At 39.7% G+C, this 20,036-nt stretch overlaps 1 protein-coding gene across 1 annotated transcript; it reads right to left on the reverse strand.

The window, feature by feature from the left end:
- Positions 1–458: 458 nt before the first annotated feature.
- Positions 459–19,723, reverse strand: hgfb (hepatocyte growth factor b). Its single transcript, XM_086298484.1, has 18 exons — positions 19,567–19,723; positions 16,945–17,101; positions 16,565–16,677; positions 15,866–15,980; positions 14,046–14,194; positions 12,343–12,463; positions 11,290–11,408; positions 7,990–8,155; positions 7,760–7,893; positions 6,867–6,960; positions 5,595–5,725; positions 4,639–4,668; positions 4,042–4,147; positions 3,406–3,480; positions 3,125–3,274; positions 2,928–3,034; positions 2,626–2,768; positions 459–2,086 (listed from the first exon to the last, which is right to left on the reverse strand). The coding sequence occupies exons 1-18, from the start codon at positions 19,616–19,618 to the stop codon at positions 1,913–1,915; spliced, it is 2,136 nt and encodes a 711-aa protein (XP_086154610.1). The 5' UTR covers positions 19,619–19,723; the 3' UTR covers positions 459–1,912.
- Positions 19,724–20,036: the final 313 nt, after the last annotated feature.

Raw genomic sequence — 20,036 nt, forward strand, 5'->3', positions numbered from 1 at the left:
CTTAATGCGTTCTATTTCTAACACTCGCATTCACACATATACTCTCGTGCCCCCTCATATTTATCTCACACTCCCACTCTATTAAACTCTGAATGTGGTGACACCAAAATTCGGCTATTTTGGTGTAGTGTTTTTATCAGGAACAGCTACATGGCTGGAACCAGTGGTGTGTGTGAGTATATGCCACTTTGTGTGTGCAATTGAAAGTGAATGTGGCTGTATGGATTGTGTGTGTCTGTGTGTGTGTGTGAGAAAGAGGGAGAAAGAGAGATTAGCAAGATTACAAATTCGTCCTCATAGTCTCTATGCTACCATGGTGCCATCTTCTGGTAGTGAAATACAACAACCAACCTCTGTTCTATTAATTATGCAGCAAACTGACTGCAGTTATGCATGTTTGTACTCATTATGCAAAGAATGCAACATTTAAAACATGAAATTAAAATTCAATTCACAGATAAGTAGAAAAAGAGTTTAATATAATGACAGGCATCATTTGAAAATAATGCTGAAACTGGGTTTAACATTTCACGCTCATAGTAAGTGCACTCAATACAATACACATTTTATATTATAAGGCATTACTGTACAGTCTGTGGAATATAGCAGCTTGCAGAATCTTTTAGTGTGCACACATTCACACACAGACCATTTTTCTCACTCATGCAAAAATAATGTAGCTGTAAAGCCATCTCAATCACTGACACTGGAAAAAGAAGTGTGTCAAGTTGTTTCAAGGGCTGTTCAGTCATCACAGTGAAACCCATCACAGACAGTAATGTTACAAAGACCACATCCCATCCACAAGAGTTGGAAACAGCAGACTCTGACACGCTAATATCTAGGGTGGAATTAAAATAAGGGTCTGCCAAGGTATGAGAGTGGATTCAGTTCTGGTTTAAACGTGCACAGGCTCACAGGCAAAACTCACTCTCCCTCTGCACATACACAGACATAAAAAACAAACATAAAAAACAGACATACCAATGACTATTCAACTTTTTTTTTTAAACGAAATATTATATTCTGTACAGAAAGAACTTTTGTGCACACATAAAAGGAAAAAAAATACATGTTTTTCAAATCCTGTGAAGACTGGGTAACCATACACTCATTTTTTTTTACACAGAAAGCAAAGAGCATCTTTCAGTCAGGTGTATTGTGTTAGGAGAAGAACACTGAAGATGCAGTTTATTTAGGTATTTCTGTTTATTTGACACCACAATGAAACAGAAATGTGGCTAAAAGCTAAAACACGGAGATAGCACACTTTATATCCACCCCAACATCTGAGTTCCCTTATAATAGATCTATAAGACCTAAATGAATTAAGAGTGTCACAAACACACTCATTAAAATAGTATGTACAGTAAGGACCACTTTATCAAAGCTCGTCATAGTGTCCTTAACGTTGCCCTACCACTGGATAGTTTTCTAAGTGGCCCATTGACGTACTCTACAAAAGCAGCTGCTGAACCACCGAATTTGGTATTTAAAATATTCAAGTAATGCCAGGAATCAAGAGTAATTACATACACACATACACAATTTATGGTGGAACTGCTACCCAAAGGAAAATGTGAATTGGATAAAAAAGATATATACATATATGTGTATGTTTGTCTGTTCTGCTCCCAACTCAGTCAAAGCCATACTTTGTTGTTTCTTGACTTTCTTACCATATGTCTAAGATAAAACATCCACTCTACTGCCATCAGTGCCTTTTGGAATCTGAATATTCTTGTTGATACTTTAAATATTACATCATAGTGTAAGTACATCCTTGGATCAATTTCCTATTGATCTGGACTGTGTAAGTATGCAAAACATATAAACCAGGCATCCTGCGTGCACCACTGGTGGTCTTGGTCAGATTTAGTCCCCCAAACTTTTTTCATTCTCGGTTACGTTTCTAGACGGTGTTGGGGTAATATTTGAAAACCTTGTAGATCCATTGCGTGTAGAAGGGCACGTTAATGAAGATGCTAGGCTGGTTGGCCCGAGCACAGCCTCTGCCATGGACACTTACTCCAACAATAACCCTGATATACCCATCCTGACACACCAGAGGGCCTCCATAGTCCCTCTGCGAAAAAAAAAAGAAAAAAAAAAAGAAGAAAGATTAAATTTATAGCACATTTTTCTTTGTCCTTAGTTTTAAACAGCTAACATTAATGTTTTACGTTTCTGACACTCAAATGAAATTGTTCTGTTATAGATATTATATCCAAACATGGGCAGCTCTTTTCTAAAGCCAGAAACCACAAAATCAAGTCTTTGATAGCTGATGAAATTTAGCGCAACAGTCTCCAGCTGCTCTATTTACAACTGACTGAATACTAAGCCCACGGATTCACATAACATTTGTTTGAGATTTAGATCAAACTGGGCTTTGGAAGCACTGTGTTAAACAAAGGCGCTAATGCCCACGTAGATTCACACTGGGAACAATTACTTTATCCATAGGAGTAAAAGCCTGTTCTTGTTTACCAACACGGTTTGAGTGCACTGTATGAATTCTCGTGAGCACCTTTCCTTCTGATCACTAAAACAGTTATTTGCCCTGTGTGTAAATACCAAAACACTTCTTTAGGAAAACAATACAAACTGTTTACAACAGTTTACCTCACACACTCCCTCATTCCTCTTCCCTCCTGCACAGATCTTGTTGGTGGTGATGTGAAGGTTTCCTCTGTGCATTTCTCTACACCGGTTATTCCTGACAATGGGCAGTTCCACTGCCTTTAGCATATCTTCATAGCCAGTGCCTGAAAGAGTTAAAAATTGCACTTCATTGCCTGTGTTTTGTTGTAGTAAATATAATACAGTGCAACACAATGTTAAGAAGAACCCAGGGTTAACATATTGCAAGCATAAGAACCAGAAAATAGGTATGTATACTATAATCCAATATATAATATTAGTACCTTTGGTCTCTCCCCATCCATACATTTTACATATTGTTCCTTCTGGGATGCTGCACCCAGCCACAGGTAGCTGAATCGTATGGACATTGTCTGCAGGAAGGGCAGGCCTGAAAAACATATTTACAAAATATGATTAGCATCACAAGTACAGAAAAATATATCAATATATCACTGAGATTATTTTTCCAGGCACTCACTTAGAGAGCCTTAGGAGGGCTAAGCTGGAGCCCTCAGGGCCACATATTACATGGGCTATACTGACTTCCTGCCTCTTAGACCAGTCAGGAGCGCCCTCTCGAATATCAGAGACCCCCAGCCACACTCGATACTCGCTGAGGTTCGGAACACTGAACAGGCACAAGAAAAAGTTAATACAGTTGGAAATACTGCACAGTTATCATTCTTCGGGTTAAAACTGCTCAAATCCTTTAACTTTTTACCGCCCTACTCCAAAAACCAAAAAGGGAGACAACATTACCATGAGGAGAAGCACTCTCTGTCAGTAAGCACCCACTCGTCTCGTATTAGTGAACCGCCACACCAGTGCATTGATCTGAGAACAGCACAAAACACAAATATTATATTGAGGTCAAATCTATGACATCCCACAGCATACATGACCTGAAACTGCGCCACTTTGGGGAGAAAATCTCGGGGAAAACGCTTGTAATCATACTATGACAACCTGACAATACAATTAATAGAATCACATCACAAGCTCTTCGTCAATACATCTGAAACTTCACCAATATATAAGCACACAACTAATAATTATGTTCTAGACAGTCATTGTATTTAATGAATCTGGCTTAATAGGCTAATCCTTATGTTGTTCAGAGAAATAAGAGTATTATAAGTGAACTTCTTACAGTGGTAATCTGTTTTCTTAACCCTGTTTCTTTTCTATATGTACATGCTGACTGATCATAAATGTCAAGGATCAAAGCAAAAACAAACATATGTTGTACATAAATTCTAAAACCCAGTCGACAAGATAAAAAGAAAAAGAATAAGCAACCCTTCAGATTTTTTTTAATCAATTCAAGAATAGTCTGGGCAGGATCCTCCACTGTTCTTTAGTAGAGGAAAATGTGTCGAACGCTAAATCCCATACCCTTTCTGTATGCTGACCATCCAGCTGCCTTCTGATATGCTCATTGGACTTCCTCCTACGATCCTCGTTGTCTTATGGACAAAACAGCTCACAGAAGCCTCCTCACCTGGAAAGTGAGAGCGCAAATAAAATATACATTAAATTTTAGCCATAAAGACACGGTCACAGACACAATGTCACTGTAGTTAACACGGACATATATTGTTTACATAGTCACAATACAAGAGGCACTCGAGCTGCCTAACGACGCAGCTCAATCATCATCATAAGAACATTAACTGATGAGGCCGATAATTAAGGTGATTACTGAAAATGTTAACAGAACCCATTTGTATTCTGAACTCTGTATGTCAAGAGAGCAGAGGATTCATCATTTGTTCTTCAATTACTATGTGAAAAAGAGTACAAAGTAACACAGAAAGACCAACAGAGACACACAGAAAGGGAAACAGATGCCACCACAACCTCATTATCTCATGCATCATTATAGCTGGACATAAAAAGCACCCCATCAAGTTCTGTAGCCAATCAAATACAGTTCAGCAACTGAGCCACTCGCACACACAGGCAGACAGATGAGCACAGAGAGACTCTCACCCAGTTGGATGGTGTTCTGTGAAGCATTACCTGCAGAGAGGCAAGGAGACAAGCAAGTGATCAGGGCGCATTAACTCATACAAGGTAAGAGCCAACCTCACACAGGGGTGTACATTTCACAGTGAGCATAGAGCAACAGCTACCAGAGCCAATGAGTTTGTTTTCCATATCATGTTTAATTGAATGCAACACGCCTTAAAAGGGTTGCAGTGTATCTGTAGGTTAAAGCTGCTTCCTAATTTTAGATTTTTAGATGTAACAGACGCCACAAGAGCACAACTGCTTATGTTTTATTTATATACTTTAAAGTACTTTTCTCATAGTTTTAAGGTCAGGAGTCATGAATTCATTTATATTCTGATAATCTGCTCATGTCAAGTAATCAAACATGGATGCATTATTCACACCACTAATGGAGGCTCGGCAAGATAACAGATGGTAAGGATAATATATTAAATAACAAATCAGAATTGTAACACAGTTATTTACAAAACAGTAAATGAGAAGGAATCCTAAAATGTGAAATACAACAAGGGTATGGTCTTGTAGTTAAAAGTTTTAAAAAAAAGTGTAAAAAAGAAGAAAAAGATTCATAAACTTTTATAAGCTAGTTGCAAGCATGATGCCTCTGGCTCCATACAAAAACCCTCAGGCTTCCTGATGACTATGGATCTCCTGTGAGTATAGACAGACTTACCCACTCCAAATTATTCTCCCTCTCTCTCTCTCTCTCTCTGTGTGTGTGTGTGTGTGTGTGTGTGTGTGTGTGTGTGTGTGTGTGTGTGTGTGTGTGTGTGTGTGTTAGAGTGAGAGAGAAAGAAACAGAAGTGAAAACAAAAAACACTAGCTCAGTCTTTTCTCTAGGACTATGATAAAGCTTCAATTACACATTATCTAAGTGACTTTTATGTTTCTGTGTGTGTGTCAGTGCTCATATTGTATGGATTGACACTCACATGGTTTCACATTGCAGTAGTCCCAGGGTATGGCAGAATTGTTGGTGTAACACCAGGGACCATGTTTGTCTTTATCAGGATTTCGACAGTAGTTTCCTTCCAGGCCAGCCGTCGGCATGCCCCTCTCACCACTGAGCAAACACAGAAACCCGAATGATCCCTTAACAAATCTTTCATCAACATTTATTAAGCCCCAAAGACAACGTGAAAACAAAAGAAACATCTCCCTTGCTTTCGTTCTTTCTTTTAGTTTAAGCAGATAATTTGTCTTGTTTTGACAGTTAAAAAAAGGATCTCTACTGATTTATAACTATGTGTAAAAAGCTGAATGAATTTAGCCAGATAGGATTTGGACCGTTAAATACACAGCTGTGTAGGCTCTCTCCCTCCAGACAAGATAATGAGGTGATTTGCAAAGGAATTACTCACTTAGACAGTATGCTCCCACCTACATTCACATATCTAATACTCGTGCAGACGTATCCCACACATGAAGCATTCTTGCTACAATTTTAAAACCACAAACTAAATCCCTTCTCACACCAAATTCCTTAACTAATAAGGTGGTGAAATCATAGCAATCAAGGGTTTAAAATTCATGTTTATTTATATTATCCTTCTGGTGTAGCCAGCTCTCTCTCTGACTTCCTAACCCCAGCTTTTGACCCATTAGAAGGAGCCATACAGTGGGGTTGAGTGGCTTTGAAGTGTTCCTGTAAAGGAGCGAATTTAGGGTCAAGGGTGAGTTGTAAAGAGTGCATCGCCCAGCCAAGTTATCTCTGGGAGTCTTTCTTGCTCAGCTGGGTCATTTTCAGGAAAACGCTTCTCAAGCCATAAAAAAGCTGTAGGGGAGGCTAGGAGTTGTTTTCTCCTCTGAGAACAAGTGGCTTGCCTTGACTGACTAACAACAGCGAGACTTAAGTAGAGGTCACTTACAAAGTGCCTCCCTAAAACAACACCATGTTTCAGATTTGCACACATGGTTCTAGAAAACTCAGATACACTTGCATAGCAGGACTGTCGTGCACAAGGTCGTCTTCTGTTCAAAATTTGTGTTTTCTTTCTTCTTCTTGTCTCACTGAGTGCCTTAAAATCTCTTACACTTTGTTGGGGTCTGTGGGTTAACATGTTGTGGACCGGTGTGACAATTTAAATGTCTATTTTAGCCAGTAGTGCTTGTCTACAGTTTTATTAATGGTGCAAGTCTGTTTTCTACATCATAGTGAAGTTTGGGAAAGTGATTAGGAAGTAGCAGAGATCCAGTGGGCCGACCTGTTGCTGTGGTCTCTCCAGGGAGCACAGGGCAGGTTTGATCTAGTCCTTGACTGCTGTCCTTGGTAATTTTCTCCAAATCTTTCATAGCAGTCTGGATTTGGACAAAATGAGATAGAAGAATTAGATAGGCTGTCTGGACACATACTGCGTGTGCAAACAAATAAGGGCTTTAAACAAAAACATGCAAAACAGTCTCTATAAATGTACAATTATGCATGTGGTGCTGTTCAACTGAAAAGCTAGAGTAAAAAAAAAACTGTGAATTGTGTTCAAATATGAGCAAAAGAATACACAACCCTTAGCTGAGCTATCGTAGTTGTTGTAGTGGTCCTACTTTATGCTTGGCTGGAAACACAAAAGTAATCCTTGACAATGATAAATGAGAAAAATACTGCCGTTCATAATTTTTTTTAGCTGTTTGTTACCCTTCATTTAATTTACAGTATTTTGTATATGGGAATGTATTGAACTCTCAAGCGTAAACCACAAGATAGCCTCAGAGTGGTTTTATAATTCCAATTCAAGCCCACTCAGTCTCGAAAGAATATCCGTTAAAATCCCTTAGGGAATCTGAATTTGCCTACTCAGCTATAGATCTGCATGTAGAACTTCTAAATCTACCTCGAAAAGAATCTCAAATGGCACTAATCTTTCGATCTTTTTTTAGTGACCAGTAAGAACTGACCATCCTGAGTTGCTGTCAGATTTTATTTGTGTGATACATGGTGGTCAGTCCTTCCCACACTCTTACAGGGCAACAGCTTTCCGCTGGGATGTGTGTGGTTACAAGATCTCTCTCAGAATATGCGCATTTATCTGCTTCCGATGGAGAGAAAATTGTCTTTTCCCTTGCTCCTGTCAAAGCCAAATAAATCCGTTGAGTCTCTCACCGCTGACAAGCCTGTTTTGGGTGCCACACTGAGGGATATTAATGCAGGACATTGTGCGGACTCTTGGGTCTGTAGTGAAGCACCAGGGGAATTCTTGGCCATCTGGATTTCGACAGAAGTTCTCTCTCAGGTCCCTGGAAAACACAAGAGAAAGTCATGCTGTAATCTGCTAAAATGTAAGTGCAAGGGTGAGTGAGTGGATGGTTGTATCATGTAAGTTTCTGACTCACTTGCAGGGGTATGCTTCAGGCAGGAATGTATGGTTATGGGGATACTGAGAGTCCCAGCGCTGGCAGGTAAGTCCAGTGGGCGTCATATCTACTGCTCCCCTGTAACCCTCTCCTCTGCCCTGGTAACACTCAGTTGTTTCCACCACATTACTTTTAGGAGGGGTTTCTAACAAATATAGACAAAAAATTAATAATAACACATGTTCTTAAACAAACCAAAAGGCAAACCAAAATATAGCAAGGATAGTATAGTATATAGAAAGCTTAGTAATTTAGGCTCAAGATCTTGTGCTCTTGCAACTAAAGATGTTTCAGCATAACCCCCAAAAGTCAATCTTTATTTACATATGTTAGATAAACAAATCCTCTTCGATATGAGGATTATCTCTGGTATATGAGGAGAATTAAACACTACCAACCACAACTGAGGGCTAACCCAACTCTTAAAATCGTGGTTGTTTCCCTCAACATATGTAATGCTGAAATAAAAAAGGAATTCACGCATAAGGCAATATGAAATGCATATGAAAATTAATTTTAAATGCCTCAACTACAGTGTATAAATGGGGCCAGTGTTGCCAACTTAGCGACTTTGTCGCTATATTTAGCGAGTTTTCAGACCCCTTAGCGACTTTTTCTCTAAAAAAAAGTCGCTAAAAAAGACACTTTTACTCTCAACAAGCAGCGGGTGCTGTAACGCAGTCAGTTCTTATTTTACTCTTTTACTCTTATGCTGTTTTGTGGATCACAAGGTTTAATATAATTACTTATAAACACACACACACAAAGTAACTCCACCAGAGTGCCTATTTCGGGTCACTTTTGCCGGTCCAAGCCCGGGTAAAGGAGCAGGGTTGGAATTGTGACATTAAAAAAAAAACAATAATTGCTAAAAGAAATTTAATTTGTAGTTCTAAATAAACGCTAAATGCATTTAGGACGTTTTTTACTCACTTTATGTCTCTTCCACGATGTTATTTCTCTCTCCAACGACATAGGTTAATATTAGATTAGCATGACCAATTATGCAAATTAGGCGATAACGTCATTTAGCGACTTCTAGCGACTTTTAGGACAACCAATAGCGATTTTCCTTACTGAGGAGTTGGCAACACTGAATGGGGCTAGTTTGAATCTGCTCAAATTTACCATTTATGATTGCACTAACATAGAAAAAAAGACATTGTGAAAAGTTTGGCCACCTAATTTACACTGTGCACAGAGATGGTGAAGAACTGATAAAAGCTTATTTAGTTTAAATGGTGTATGAAGAAATTTTGAAAACAATTGCTGTGAGTTACAGATCAGTGAAATGAGAGCGGTAAGAGAAAAAAAGTGATGAAAACTGAATAAATTATGGTAACTTTGAACTGTATAGAAAGTTGAAAAACCCCCAGGAGGTTTTTTATTTGCCTGAAATTTGTATATCGTTCTCCATGAATGATTTTCCAGGAAGATGTTTCAGGAACTTCCACAGGGTCAAGGTTCTGCCACTGTTGTAATTTACATTTTCACACGAAACATAAACAAATGAGTCTACCAATATATCAAAATATGTTAGTCTGAATGCCATCCTCTGCAAAAAAAAATTGGTAACTGTGAACTGAAGTCAAACAAAAAGTGTGTTTGTGTAACATTGCTGTGGAAAACATTAATATAATAGATACAATTACACTGATTAATGTTGCATGCTCTGCCATAAAAGTGTATGTATGTTCAGAAAAGTACAGCTTGCCAATGGGGCACTTTTTTGGGGGGTTGTGGGGTAAATTGCCTCCTGGTAAATTTAGACCCTCACTGTGCAGAATTCAGTCTCCCAACTGCCAACACCTACAATTCAGACTGCAACAAACAATTTGCTCTGATGGCAGCCAAATTAGTTGGCCTAAAAATGACACTGTCCTCATCCCCAGGTTTTATCATTCCCTGATCTCAAGATACATCCACTTTGTATTAGTGCACAGTGATGTCAATAGTAGCAAACAGCCAGGATTATAGATGTATTCAGTGTGACAGTGTATTTGAAATGGTGCCAAATACTCTTAGTACACTGACTATCTGACATCAACAGAATAGCTGTGGTTTTGAAAGAATGCAGTTTAGCTAGGCTCAAAAAGATAACCAAGGCACGAAATTGAGTCTGCTGTACTTGTCTTCACGGAGATCCTCATTAGATAGTGCTACAAGTTCATTAACCTGAGCATTACACGACTGTACCCGAAAATGTACAAAGCGCCAGATCTTCAAGTCTCTAAAACAGAGATTTGCTGTGCATAGTAGATGCATAAAAATAGATTTGAACTAGTTTGACAGTAAACAAAAGAAGGGGCCTTATCAAATGAACACTTTATCTGTTTGTCTCTGTGTGCCTTGTTTTGATTAAGACTAACTGGGTCGTAAACTTGGTCTGTTCCCAAAAAGCTCCCATAATAGAGAAAGAGTGAGAGAAGGGTTGAATGCCCTGGGTAGAAGACAATTTTTAGAGAGGAGAAAATAAGGGGGAGAGAACAGTGAATCACTGGGTCCACATGGTGGAGTGCCATCTAGTAAACATGGAGCCAGGACTGCTGATGCTTCTAGCAGGAAAGCAGGCCGGTCACAGACTAAAGAGAATAAAGCAGAGTCCAACAACAACACCAGCTCTGTTTCTATTTTATGTTCTTGAAGAATCCAGTGTCTGACTTGTCACTGATTGCAGGGTGAACTCCAAGCACGCAGTGTTTGCTGGTTTACTACAAGTGCAAAGACACACAAAGCCAAAGCCAGATGTGACGCACACACGATCTCTTAAACATCAATCACACCGTTTGCACTAAGTGTATGAGGTGTAAATGATCTGCTTGTAGTGTGTGTGACCCTGGTGTTGTGTCTGCATGTGTAACACGAGGTTAATGTAGAGCAGTAATTCAGACCTGTGCAGTTTGACTACCACACATAAGAGCTGGCATAGAACAATAAACAGAAAGCCAGTGGTGCAGGGAAAAAAATAAACATTCTGGCTATCAGAGAAGACATAACAGAGAGCCAACCCTAAGAGGGAGGGGAGGGGGGCTCTGCATCTGTTTGTGTGGGTGGGTGAGTGTGTGTTTGTATATTCTTTAGCATTAGCCAGGAAGAGGGGAGGAATGGTAAAATGAAAGGTACAGGAAGCAGCAAATTTTGCTGCAGTCAGTCATACTTTGTCGACCCGCACTGAGCAGCAACACTGCCACTAACAGAAGGGCATAGACTGCTCCGTAACATGCATGACAAATGGTAATGGATTCAACCACACACAAACAAACATGAATATATGCTCACCGCAAACTGTGATGTTGCAGTACTCCCAGGGTGTATTTGGGTCTGTGGTAAAGCACCAGGGTCTTTGGCGTCCGTCTGGGTTTCTACAATAGTTATCATCCAGGCCTTTGTCAGGGTACCTAATACAAAACAGGCAGAAAAAATATGTAAGCAGAAACAAGACTCAAAAGCATTGCAAATAAATAAAATATAAAACAACTATCACACACTTGGAGGACTCATGAGGATGTTAACTGCCACTATATTCTGAAAGTCAAGAGATCCATGTTTCTATTTTCCTGCTGATTCACAAGCAGTGCAAAATAGTTGAGAGACAATTCATTGCATGTAACCGACACACTAATAACTCTTCTGAGCTCAGGGGAGTGAGGAAGATAATGAGTTGCACCACTACAGGTGTTCTACAGTAAGTCATCCCAAAGTCCTACATCCCTTCAGGCCTGTAGCCACTAGGCATGAAGTATCAGGCAGTGGGACCCTCTTATTACATTAGTGCTATGAGCAGTCTGGGACCTCGTTTACATAAACAGTGGGATGATTAAGGATGTGTTAACGAGTCCCCACTAATCCAGACCACCTGCCATCCCACTAGCTGTCTTGACACAGATGCACACAGCTGACGTGTACACACACTTTTTGAAGATCGTGCAACGAATAACAATATAGAATAAAATATATGCAACCTTAAAACAGGTATAAATGAATAACAGCTTAGGCCCAAGTCTGAGAGTTTAAAGCAATTTGGGACAATTAAGTCAAAATGAAGCATTTTCCCAACATATTATTGTTAAATACACACAAAAAAAAACACATAAACACACACTGGATTCCAGTATTATTCCTTTGGGGAAGGTTTTCACTAACTGAATCCAAATCACTTCATCACCAAAGTAAGTGCAGCGAAACTACATTGAATTACTTTATGAACCTTTTAAAACATAATGTATTCTCATGCTATAAGCATGCATGCAAGTAGATGTGATTGAGCTTGCACAAATTTTGTGCGCTGCAGAGGTAAGTGTGTATCTGTGTGTGTGCAATTGTGAGCATCACCTCTTGGGGTGGTACAGGTGTTTGTGTGGGTCATCCAAGTCCCACCGCTGGCATTCTTTTCCACTTTCTGTGTGGTCCATTGGTCCTCTGTAATCCTCGCCAATACAGTTGATACACTCAACTATACAGCAGAAAAACACATGCACATATCTTAGAAAAATGCTAAGTTGATCAATGAAAAATCATATATCCAGAATATAAATGAGAGGTGTGTTTTTTTTAGTAGGATAGCCATGGGCTCACAAAGGAATAGAGCTGAAGATCAAATTGAATACACTTTAGCGTTTAATATTAGATTCCCAAACTGTTAAGCAACATTTTGAACTAAACATTTTGATAACATAATACTTAAAGTGGGATAAGCAACATTTTTTTGTTTGTTACACTAGACAAACAAGTCGTTAACAGCCTTTCACCATACTAGATTTTCAACTGGGCTGTGCAAGAACTGGATTTCTACACCTACTACAGTGGAACCCCGACTTACGAAAATAATTCGTTCCAGAGGGTCTTTCGTAAGTCGAAGCACCTTTTTCCATCGCCTTTTGAGTGAGGCGATGCTGGCTGGAAACGAAGTTCTTGGTGGAGGAAGAGGTGGCGTTTCGTTAAATGGGGACTTTGTAAGCCGGGGTTCCACTGTATATCATAATGATCAGTTTTGGCCAATCAAAGTACTTTATTCTTGCATACTTCAGCTTTAATGAAGACTCGTTATAAACAAAGATATTTAAAATATGGATGCAAACATTAAAAAGTTTCTTGGATAAAGACAAAGCCTCATTTTCTGCCTGGTGAGTAGAATACACTGTCTAGTGTGAACAACAGCAAGGATCCAGATTGGAAACAGATGTTTGTGAGTCCACAGGCTGCACATGTATTTGTGCTTGTACACGCCATGTTTGCGTGTCTGTGTGTATGTTTCCTATTAGGACCACTTAATTTCAGGAGAAACCCTCCCAGTCATTTTTTTACTGGGAGAGCACAGGCTTTTTATCAAAATAAAATGTCATTATCTTTGTTGTACAACTTGTGTCAGTTAAAGAGCAAGAAGGATTCCCATTTTGTCCTACCCAACCACAACCTGGCGCCTCATTAAAGTGATCCAGTGCCATGCATGCTGAGGAAACAACCCCTCTGACAGCATGAATCCCCGAGGATTAGATAACAGAGGTCATTATCATCCCCTCCTTCAGTGCCTGACAGTAACATTGTACGATATAACATAAAGGCTAAAACATGCTGAGGAGGCCCTCTTCTTTCATCACAACCACATGTATGCCACAGGGATGGATATAATGGCTAACAATTGATGTTGAGTAGACGACAGGGGGATTAATATCCCGTAACATTCCAACACCCGCTTCTTCAGGTTCAAACCCTTTACAAACCCTGAGCCTGATGGAATGAGAGAGGACAGTGTAAACCAAACCACACACCTGGGAACAGCTGCAGCTGGCCTCAGCAAGTAACACACGCACACACATATAGATAGATAGATAGATATCACAAGAGAGCACAGTTTAGGTGAACTTGCTTAGTCCAACTATATGATTGCCTAGTTTGCCGGAGCTCGTTTCAGGCTATCAAGCCTCAATTGATGAGATAATGCAGATTGCAGAATGGGTATTATTTTAACATTAATATGTGCTCATATAAGCACTGATATATTTCTGCAAACGTGTGTGCCTGTGTGTAAAACCCACCTTCTGAACACTGTGGTATGCCACACTCCTCATGTCTGAAGTGTGGCCGAGGGTCAGTGGTAAAGCACCATGGGCCAACAGCAGAGTTGTCTGGGTTGCGACAGTAGTTTTCCCGGAGGTCCGTCTTCCTGAACGTCTTAGACATGAATCTGTCAGAAGCAGAGCTGCAGTTACAAAACAAACACATGTACCAAGACCTGCTGCCAAATACAGTGTTTCGGCTCGCATGCAGAGCAACTTCTTTTTGAAAAACACCAAAAGGTCACAGTTTGTGGTCTCTGGTTTTAATCTCTGACAGAATGACTTCTCCTTGCTCATTTACAAGAGTGCTGCTCTGTAAACACCACCAGTGGAAATTAACAAAAATAAAAGTTACTGACAACTATGCCAAAGGACTGAATCATCAGTGACACAGCAGTCTTTTTTTAGGGAAAACAGGTTAATACTTAAAAGCAAAGTTAGTTCTCCATGAGGTTGGCGTTGGTGGACGTAACATAAACATACTGACAAATGACTCATATCTTTTACATCAGGGAAGCACATGGCTGTAGTCACCAGCTGTGATGATGGACACAGAAAGCATAGCTTGTTAGACAAGCGGTGTTTTTCCACATGATGGGGAAAAGATAAAGCTATGAAATAGTCCTTCACTAGATTTGGTAATGACAGGTACAAAAATGAGAAGTCTTTGGTGGGCAATCTATGGAGGGGGAAACCTTACACTGATAAAAATGCTATTTGAACTTGTGTCTGTGTGTATGTGCGTGCATTAATCTGTGCTTGCGTGTATGTCAATTTCCCATGTCTGTAAGTGAACTGATAAAACATACAAAGTGCCTGGGTTTAATTACCTGATTTACAGAAAAGTTAATAACGGCCTGATAAAGCAGGTTCACTGGAGGTGCAAACGTACACTGCCGGCTTTGATTCGACACTACAAAGCCTTTCAAAGTCGTTTTAAATCTCTAAGGAGAAAGGGCAGTGGGATTTTTCTTTTTTACTGAAGGTTCAACACTATTCATGTGCTCTTTGTTTTGGAAATCAGGAAATTGGTGGCTATCTTTCAATCTTGGATTACCTTTAAATATGAAAGTGATAAAGAGAATAATGAACAGAATTCCAACAATGTGGAAAAAAGAGGAAAACAGTTTAAAAACAAAAGAGAGAGGAGGTAGCATAGGGTTCAGCGATAAAGTATGGCTAGTGTACAGTACAGTCATCTTTGATTTTCAAGGAAGCACATAGCTCTCTCTGTCGCTATTAAGTCTACAGTGGATCTTAGTCATATAGGCTTAGATTAATGTAACTATATTGTTGCTTACTGGGTAAAAAATTATGCAACTGCACTGTGCAATGTAACCGAGATCAGTGCAAATTTCACTTTTGTCATCTTTTACTGGCATCTTATTATTTTAACTTTTTTCTTACTTTGAAAAATATCTTATCAGCAAAAATAGATTTAGACATTTAGGGGACATACCTAGAACTTAGATTTAACCAAATGTGGCATATGCCAGTAAAAGTAAAATACACACACTTGAATTCACACTACATACACATCTAGATAAACAGTAGGTCCACAGCAGGAAATGATCTGTGACTGTGTAAGGCGTTACAATGAGGTCAGTTCTGATGAATGACTGCTCCCAGGAGCCTAATCAACCCCTAATATATCATACTCATATATACATATACACACATACAGACCAGCCTCTAGCTACTAGCTAATTGCATTACTAGCAGGCCAAAACTAACAGTAAGAAAGAGCTTATAACACTATTTTGTTTGACATTGTGGTGTAAAGTACATCAGATTCTTACTTGTGCTCATGAGGAACAGGAGAAGCCCAGGCCTGGCACAGGATCCCACTCACAGTCACTGACCTCCGCCCCCTGTAACTCTGCCCTGTTCCTACAATGCATTCTCTAACATAGTCTGAAATAAGACAGACACAGAGAATGGTCTTGTAAATGTGATAAGTGCTTTGCATACAGAGCCAGAACAGATAATAGAGAAAACAGACAGAAGGAGATTTTCATCTGAAACACTGAGCTTAACGGAGATGCGACAATGCCAAAAGTCAAATCTGCTTTCCTAATCATCTTTAAAATCTGGACTCAGTAAAAAATATGTTACACAGCCGGCATGTTCACAGTTCACAGTTGTGGTCAGTGTGATTGAAAACGGGTGGGAATTTCCAATATTTACATAAACACCGCTTAATGACAGAAAATGAACCATGATGTGGCCCAACCCAATAAACATGCCAATAGTCCTTGCCCTTCCTAGTCTTCCCCCCAGAGGGTTCCCATCATCACGGAGCTAAAATCACTCTAGCATAAATTGTTATGAAATGGATATTATTTTTTTCTAAAAAATGTAAATCAACAAAACCTCTACAGAAGCAGTGGTGTCTATTGAAAGAAAGGCTACCTCAAGGATGTGTTTTTTCTGAGAGTCAGAGACACTTGTTGTGTATGTATCAGCTGGGTGAGCAAAAACATGGAAATGTAGAGCACCTTTCTTCTCATACAGTTGGTAGTTCATGTTCTGCTGGCTCTGAACTCCTGGTGAGTTCCTGTCGAAGGACAGCCACTGGCATTTCCTGTTTTTATGATCATACACAAATGCTCTAGAGAATAAAGAGGATTGGAAAGGAGGAAGAGAAAACAGGAGGGAGAGTGAGAATAATAATGGTCAGTTTTATGACATCTTGAAGTAAAAGGAAACCAGTAACATGGGGATTCTGTGAGTACACAAAGGTGAGGCCTGCTAAACTAACCATCAAAATTCATGCATCATGCAAACATTAATTAAGTAAGACGAACTGAAAGCCATTCCCATGTTACCAAAGTAATATCCTGAAACTGAAAGGGTAATGACATTAGCATGGACAAACCTGCAGGTAAAGGGGAGCCTTTTGTTGCGGCTGCAGGCTTTAGCACATTTCGATAAGCTCAGCTTCCTGCTTTTGGTCAGGTGGGAGGAATCAGAATGGACCATCAGTTGAATGCTGTCAGTTTTCTGGTAGTCCTGGAGAGCATTTCTTCTGCCTTCTGATACACAATTACAAAATGTGGTCACAATTACTGAGTAGCATTAATTTGACATTTTACATTATTAATGAGACTCAACTATAGGTAGAGAGAGCATCATTAGGAAGGGCCTGATGCTGTTGTGGTTGAACACGGACAGATAGCTTTATGACAGTCTACAGACTTGTCTGGCTCTACATCCATGACAAAAGTAGTCTTAGTCTGCCCATTCTAAATTGTATATATTAACACAAGGGATACTAAATACTACTTCTAGTAATAATAATAATAAAATGAATTCACACAAACAAAGTATTCTTTGTTGTCTGCTGATGAGACTGTCTAGAAAACGTCTCAAACACCTCATTTCTTTTTATTTTGCAAAGAGCCAGACTTTCATTTAATTTTAAGTGGTCTTAATTCTTCAGACTTTCTGCATATCTTTCAGTTTTTTTCTTTTTCAGTTATTTTCACTCCAGTCCTTGTTTGTGATCATTTTCACAGAAATATTTTCTTTTTGTGTGTTTAGTCACTTAACAAACAAAAAAACTATGAATCATTCAACCATTAGAAAAAAAAAGCACTTACACCAAGCAATAAAACAGTATTGTGTCTACATGTAACAGGCAACTTAGCAAAACAATTTAAAAATGCATCTTGTGCACTCTGTAATAGTATTTTTGCACCAACAAGATGATTCCCAAAAAGCTTTTGCATATCTGGCTTGATGTGCACTTTAAAAAAAACTGAGGAAACTGGACAGATGGAAGACAAAAGAAGAAGTCTTTAAAAAAGCCATGGCCTTAGAGAATGAAAAAACAAAAACAACTGTAAAACTGCAAAAAAAAAAAAAAAAAAAGACCTGACACAGGACCTGAGAGATGCATTTTGGCCCTTTAGCGGCTCTCTCTACTGCTCACCAAAGCCTCATCTGAAATAGCCTCAGTGGGAGGCTGGCTTTTAAAAGCCATATTTAAGGAAGGGAAACAAGGAGAAAATGCATAGGTAATGTGCAAGAACTGGACTGAATATGAGTGACAAGAGAAATCAGATCCAAATAAATATGGAGGTCAGCAGAGACGTACATTAGTGAGTGTCTACAGCCATCTGTGAAACAGAGTGGATGCTCTGTCAATGTTTGGAGCTGAATGAACGCATAAAAGTACCAACAGATTTTGGTCACCATGGAAAGCATCTGACTAACAGTAGTTTCATTTTTTTAGCATGACAATGATCAAAACTACACTCCCAATGCAGTAAAAGTATACCTTGTAGAAAAACACCATGGAACACTATCAGTCATGGATTGGCCTCCCCAGAGACCGGACCTCAACATTTTTGAAGCAGCATCCATAGAAGAGCTTTGAATGACCTACACGAAGCCTGGAGAACTATTCCTGAAGACTACTTGCAGAATTGCAAGACAGCTTGGCTAAAAGAGTTCAGGTTGCGTTGAAGAATAAAGGTGCTCATACCAAATACTGACTTCAAGTTTCTAAGAATCCTGCAAACGCTGTTCTTGCTTTCAAAAACCATATTTCCATTTATGTTTGCAAACGTTTCAATAAATCACTGCACCTATTTCCCCATTTTCCTGCTAAAATATAAAGAAATGAGCAGTGACTCAAGCCTTTTGCACAATACTTTATGTGTGAAGAAGTCTGCTTTAACTGTGCATCCCATTAGGTTTACAGCGTCCAATGGGATGCACAGTCATTTGTCACTGGCCCCAAATGAAATCGAGGCTGACACACACACAAACACATAGAGAACATACAAACAAAAATCGTTGAATCACTTGAAGGGAAGACGTCACACATCAGAGTTGATTTCAGATTCAGTGTCTGGATAGTTTACTATGTGGTAAGCAAGCTGGGGAGCACAGAGTACCAGAGGCCTAGTGTTTGTCCGCTCGTCAGCTTGAGTTGACCGGCTGAGTGCCAAGAAGCAATGAACCGCGAAAGTTGCACTCAGCTACAGGGTGACTGCACGATTGATTGGATTTTAACAGGTCACTTTAGGTGACAGTGGGTTAGCGTATAAGCAGATGTTTTTTTCTTATCACTTACCCAGTGTTCATTCAGCTAAATTTCAAAGCGATACTGTATAGTCCAATGAGCTCTGGTAGTGAGTTAGAATGAAAAAGCTCTGTAATTGCTCTTAGCAAAAGCATCTCTTTTCACTGAAGTCCAGTCTTAAAAAATACTGCCAGGGATGTGTTTTGACTCTAAGTAACGCTAACCCATAAATCGCGCACCACCAGATTGCATTAATAACACACCTATACAGAGTTAAACGCAAGACGAATGTGTTATTATCCGAACATCGCAGCGACAGTAATAAAATCAGATGATTCAAGGCACTCCTAACTCGTGCTTGACAGTTTGTTGTGCAGGGAGCGCAAACCAGTGCGCTCACACGCTGGCTCTGGTGTCACACGTTGGGCAGCAACGGGAGCAGTTGTGAGTAGTTTTCGGCAAACTTACCAGAGCAAGAAACGACGAAAACGAATCCGAAAACGAGCTTGTAAATCCACATGGTCTCGTCACGCAACAACGGTTTCTGGAAACAAGTCGGAAAAGCTGCTCGCGTTGCTGTCGGACTGCAACCAGGAGATGTTGCTCCCACCACTGCACAGATGATGCGTCTTCTCTCTAAGTACTTCCCCGCGTCACCCCTCCCTCCCTCTCCTCCCCTCCTCTGTTCTCTCTCTCTCTCTTTCGATCTGTGAGTCTGCTTATCCCTCCACCCCTCTCTCTCTTTCTTTCTTTTCTCTCATTTCCTTTATTTTAACCACCACCAATTTTCAATTAGTTAAGCACACGCACACACATTGCCATCTCTTCCGTAACAACGTTGAATAACTGATCTTTATATGAGCAACGTGCATCTGCGTCTTCAGACCCGTGGTTTAGGAAATATTACATCCTCTCTTTCTTTTTCTTTCTTTTTCTTC

Source organism: Aulonocara sp. 'chitande type north' Nkhata Bay, linkage group LG7 (genome assembly GCF_057382095.1).
Source record: "Aulonocara sp. 'chitande type north' Nkhata Bay isolate Kocher_YH1m ecotype deep benthic linkage group LG7, A_spYH_male_GT1.1, whole genome shotgun sequence".
In the NCBI taxonomy this organism is placed as follows: Eukaryota; Metazoa; Chordata; class Actinopteri; order Cichliformes; family Cichlidae; genus Aulonocara; species Aulonocara sp. 'chitande type north' Nkhata Bay.

What these genes read in the sequence shown, in the direction of transcription:
- hgfb (XM_086298484.1), bottom strand. Translation starts at nt 19,618, where the DNA reads ATGTGGATTTACAAGCTCGTTTTCGGATTCGTTTTCGTCGTTTCTTGC. An exon ending in CATACCACAGTGTTCAGAAG is followed by an intron (nt 12,464 to 14,045) that starts GTGGGTTTTACA and finishes TCTGCTGTATAG; the next exon opens with TTGAGTGTATCAACTGTATT. An exon ending in TGGATGGGGAGAGACCAAAG is followed by an intron (nt 2,769 to 2,927) that starts GTACTAATATTA and finishes TAACTCTTTCAG; the next exon opens with GCACTGGCTATGAAGATATG.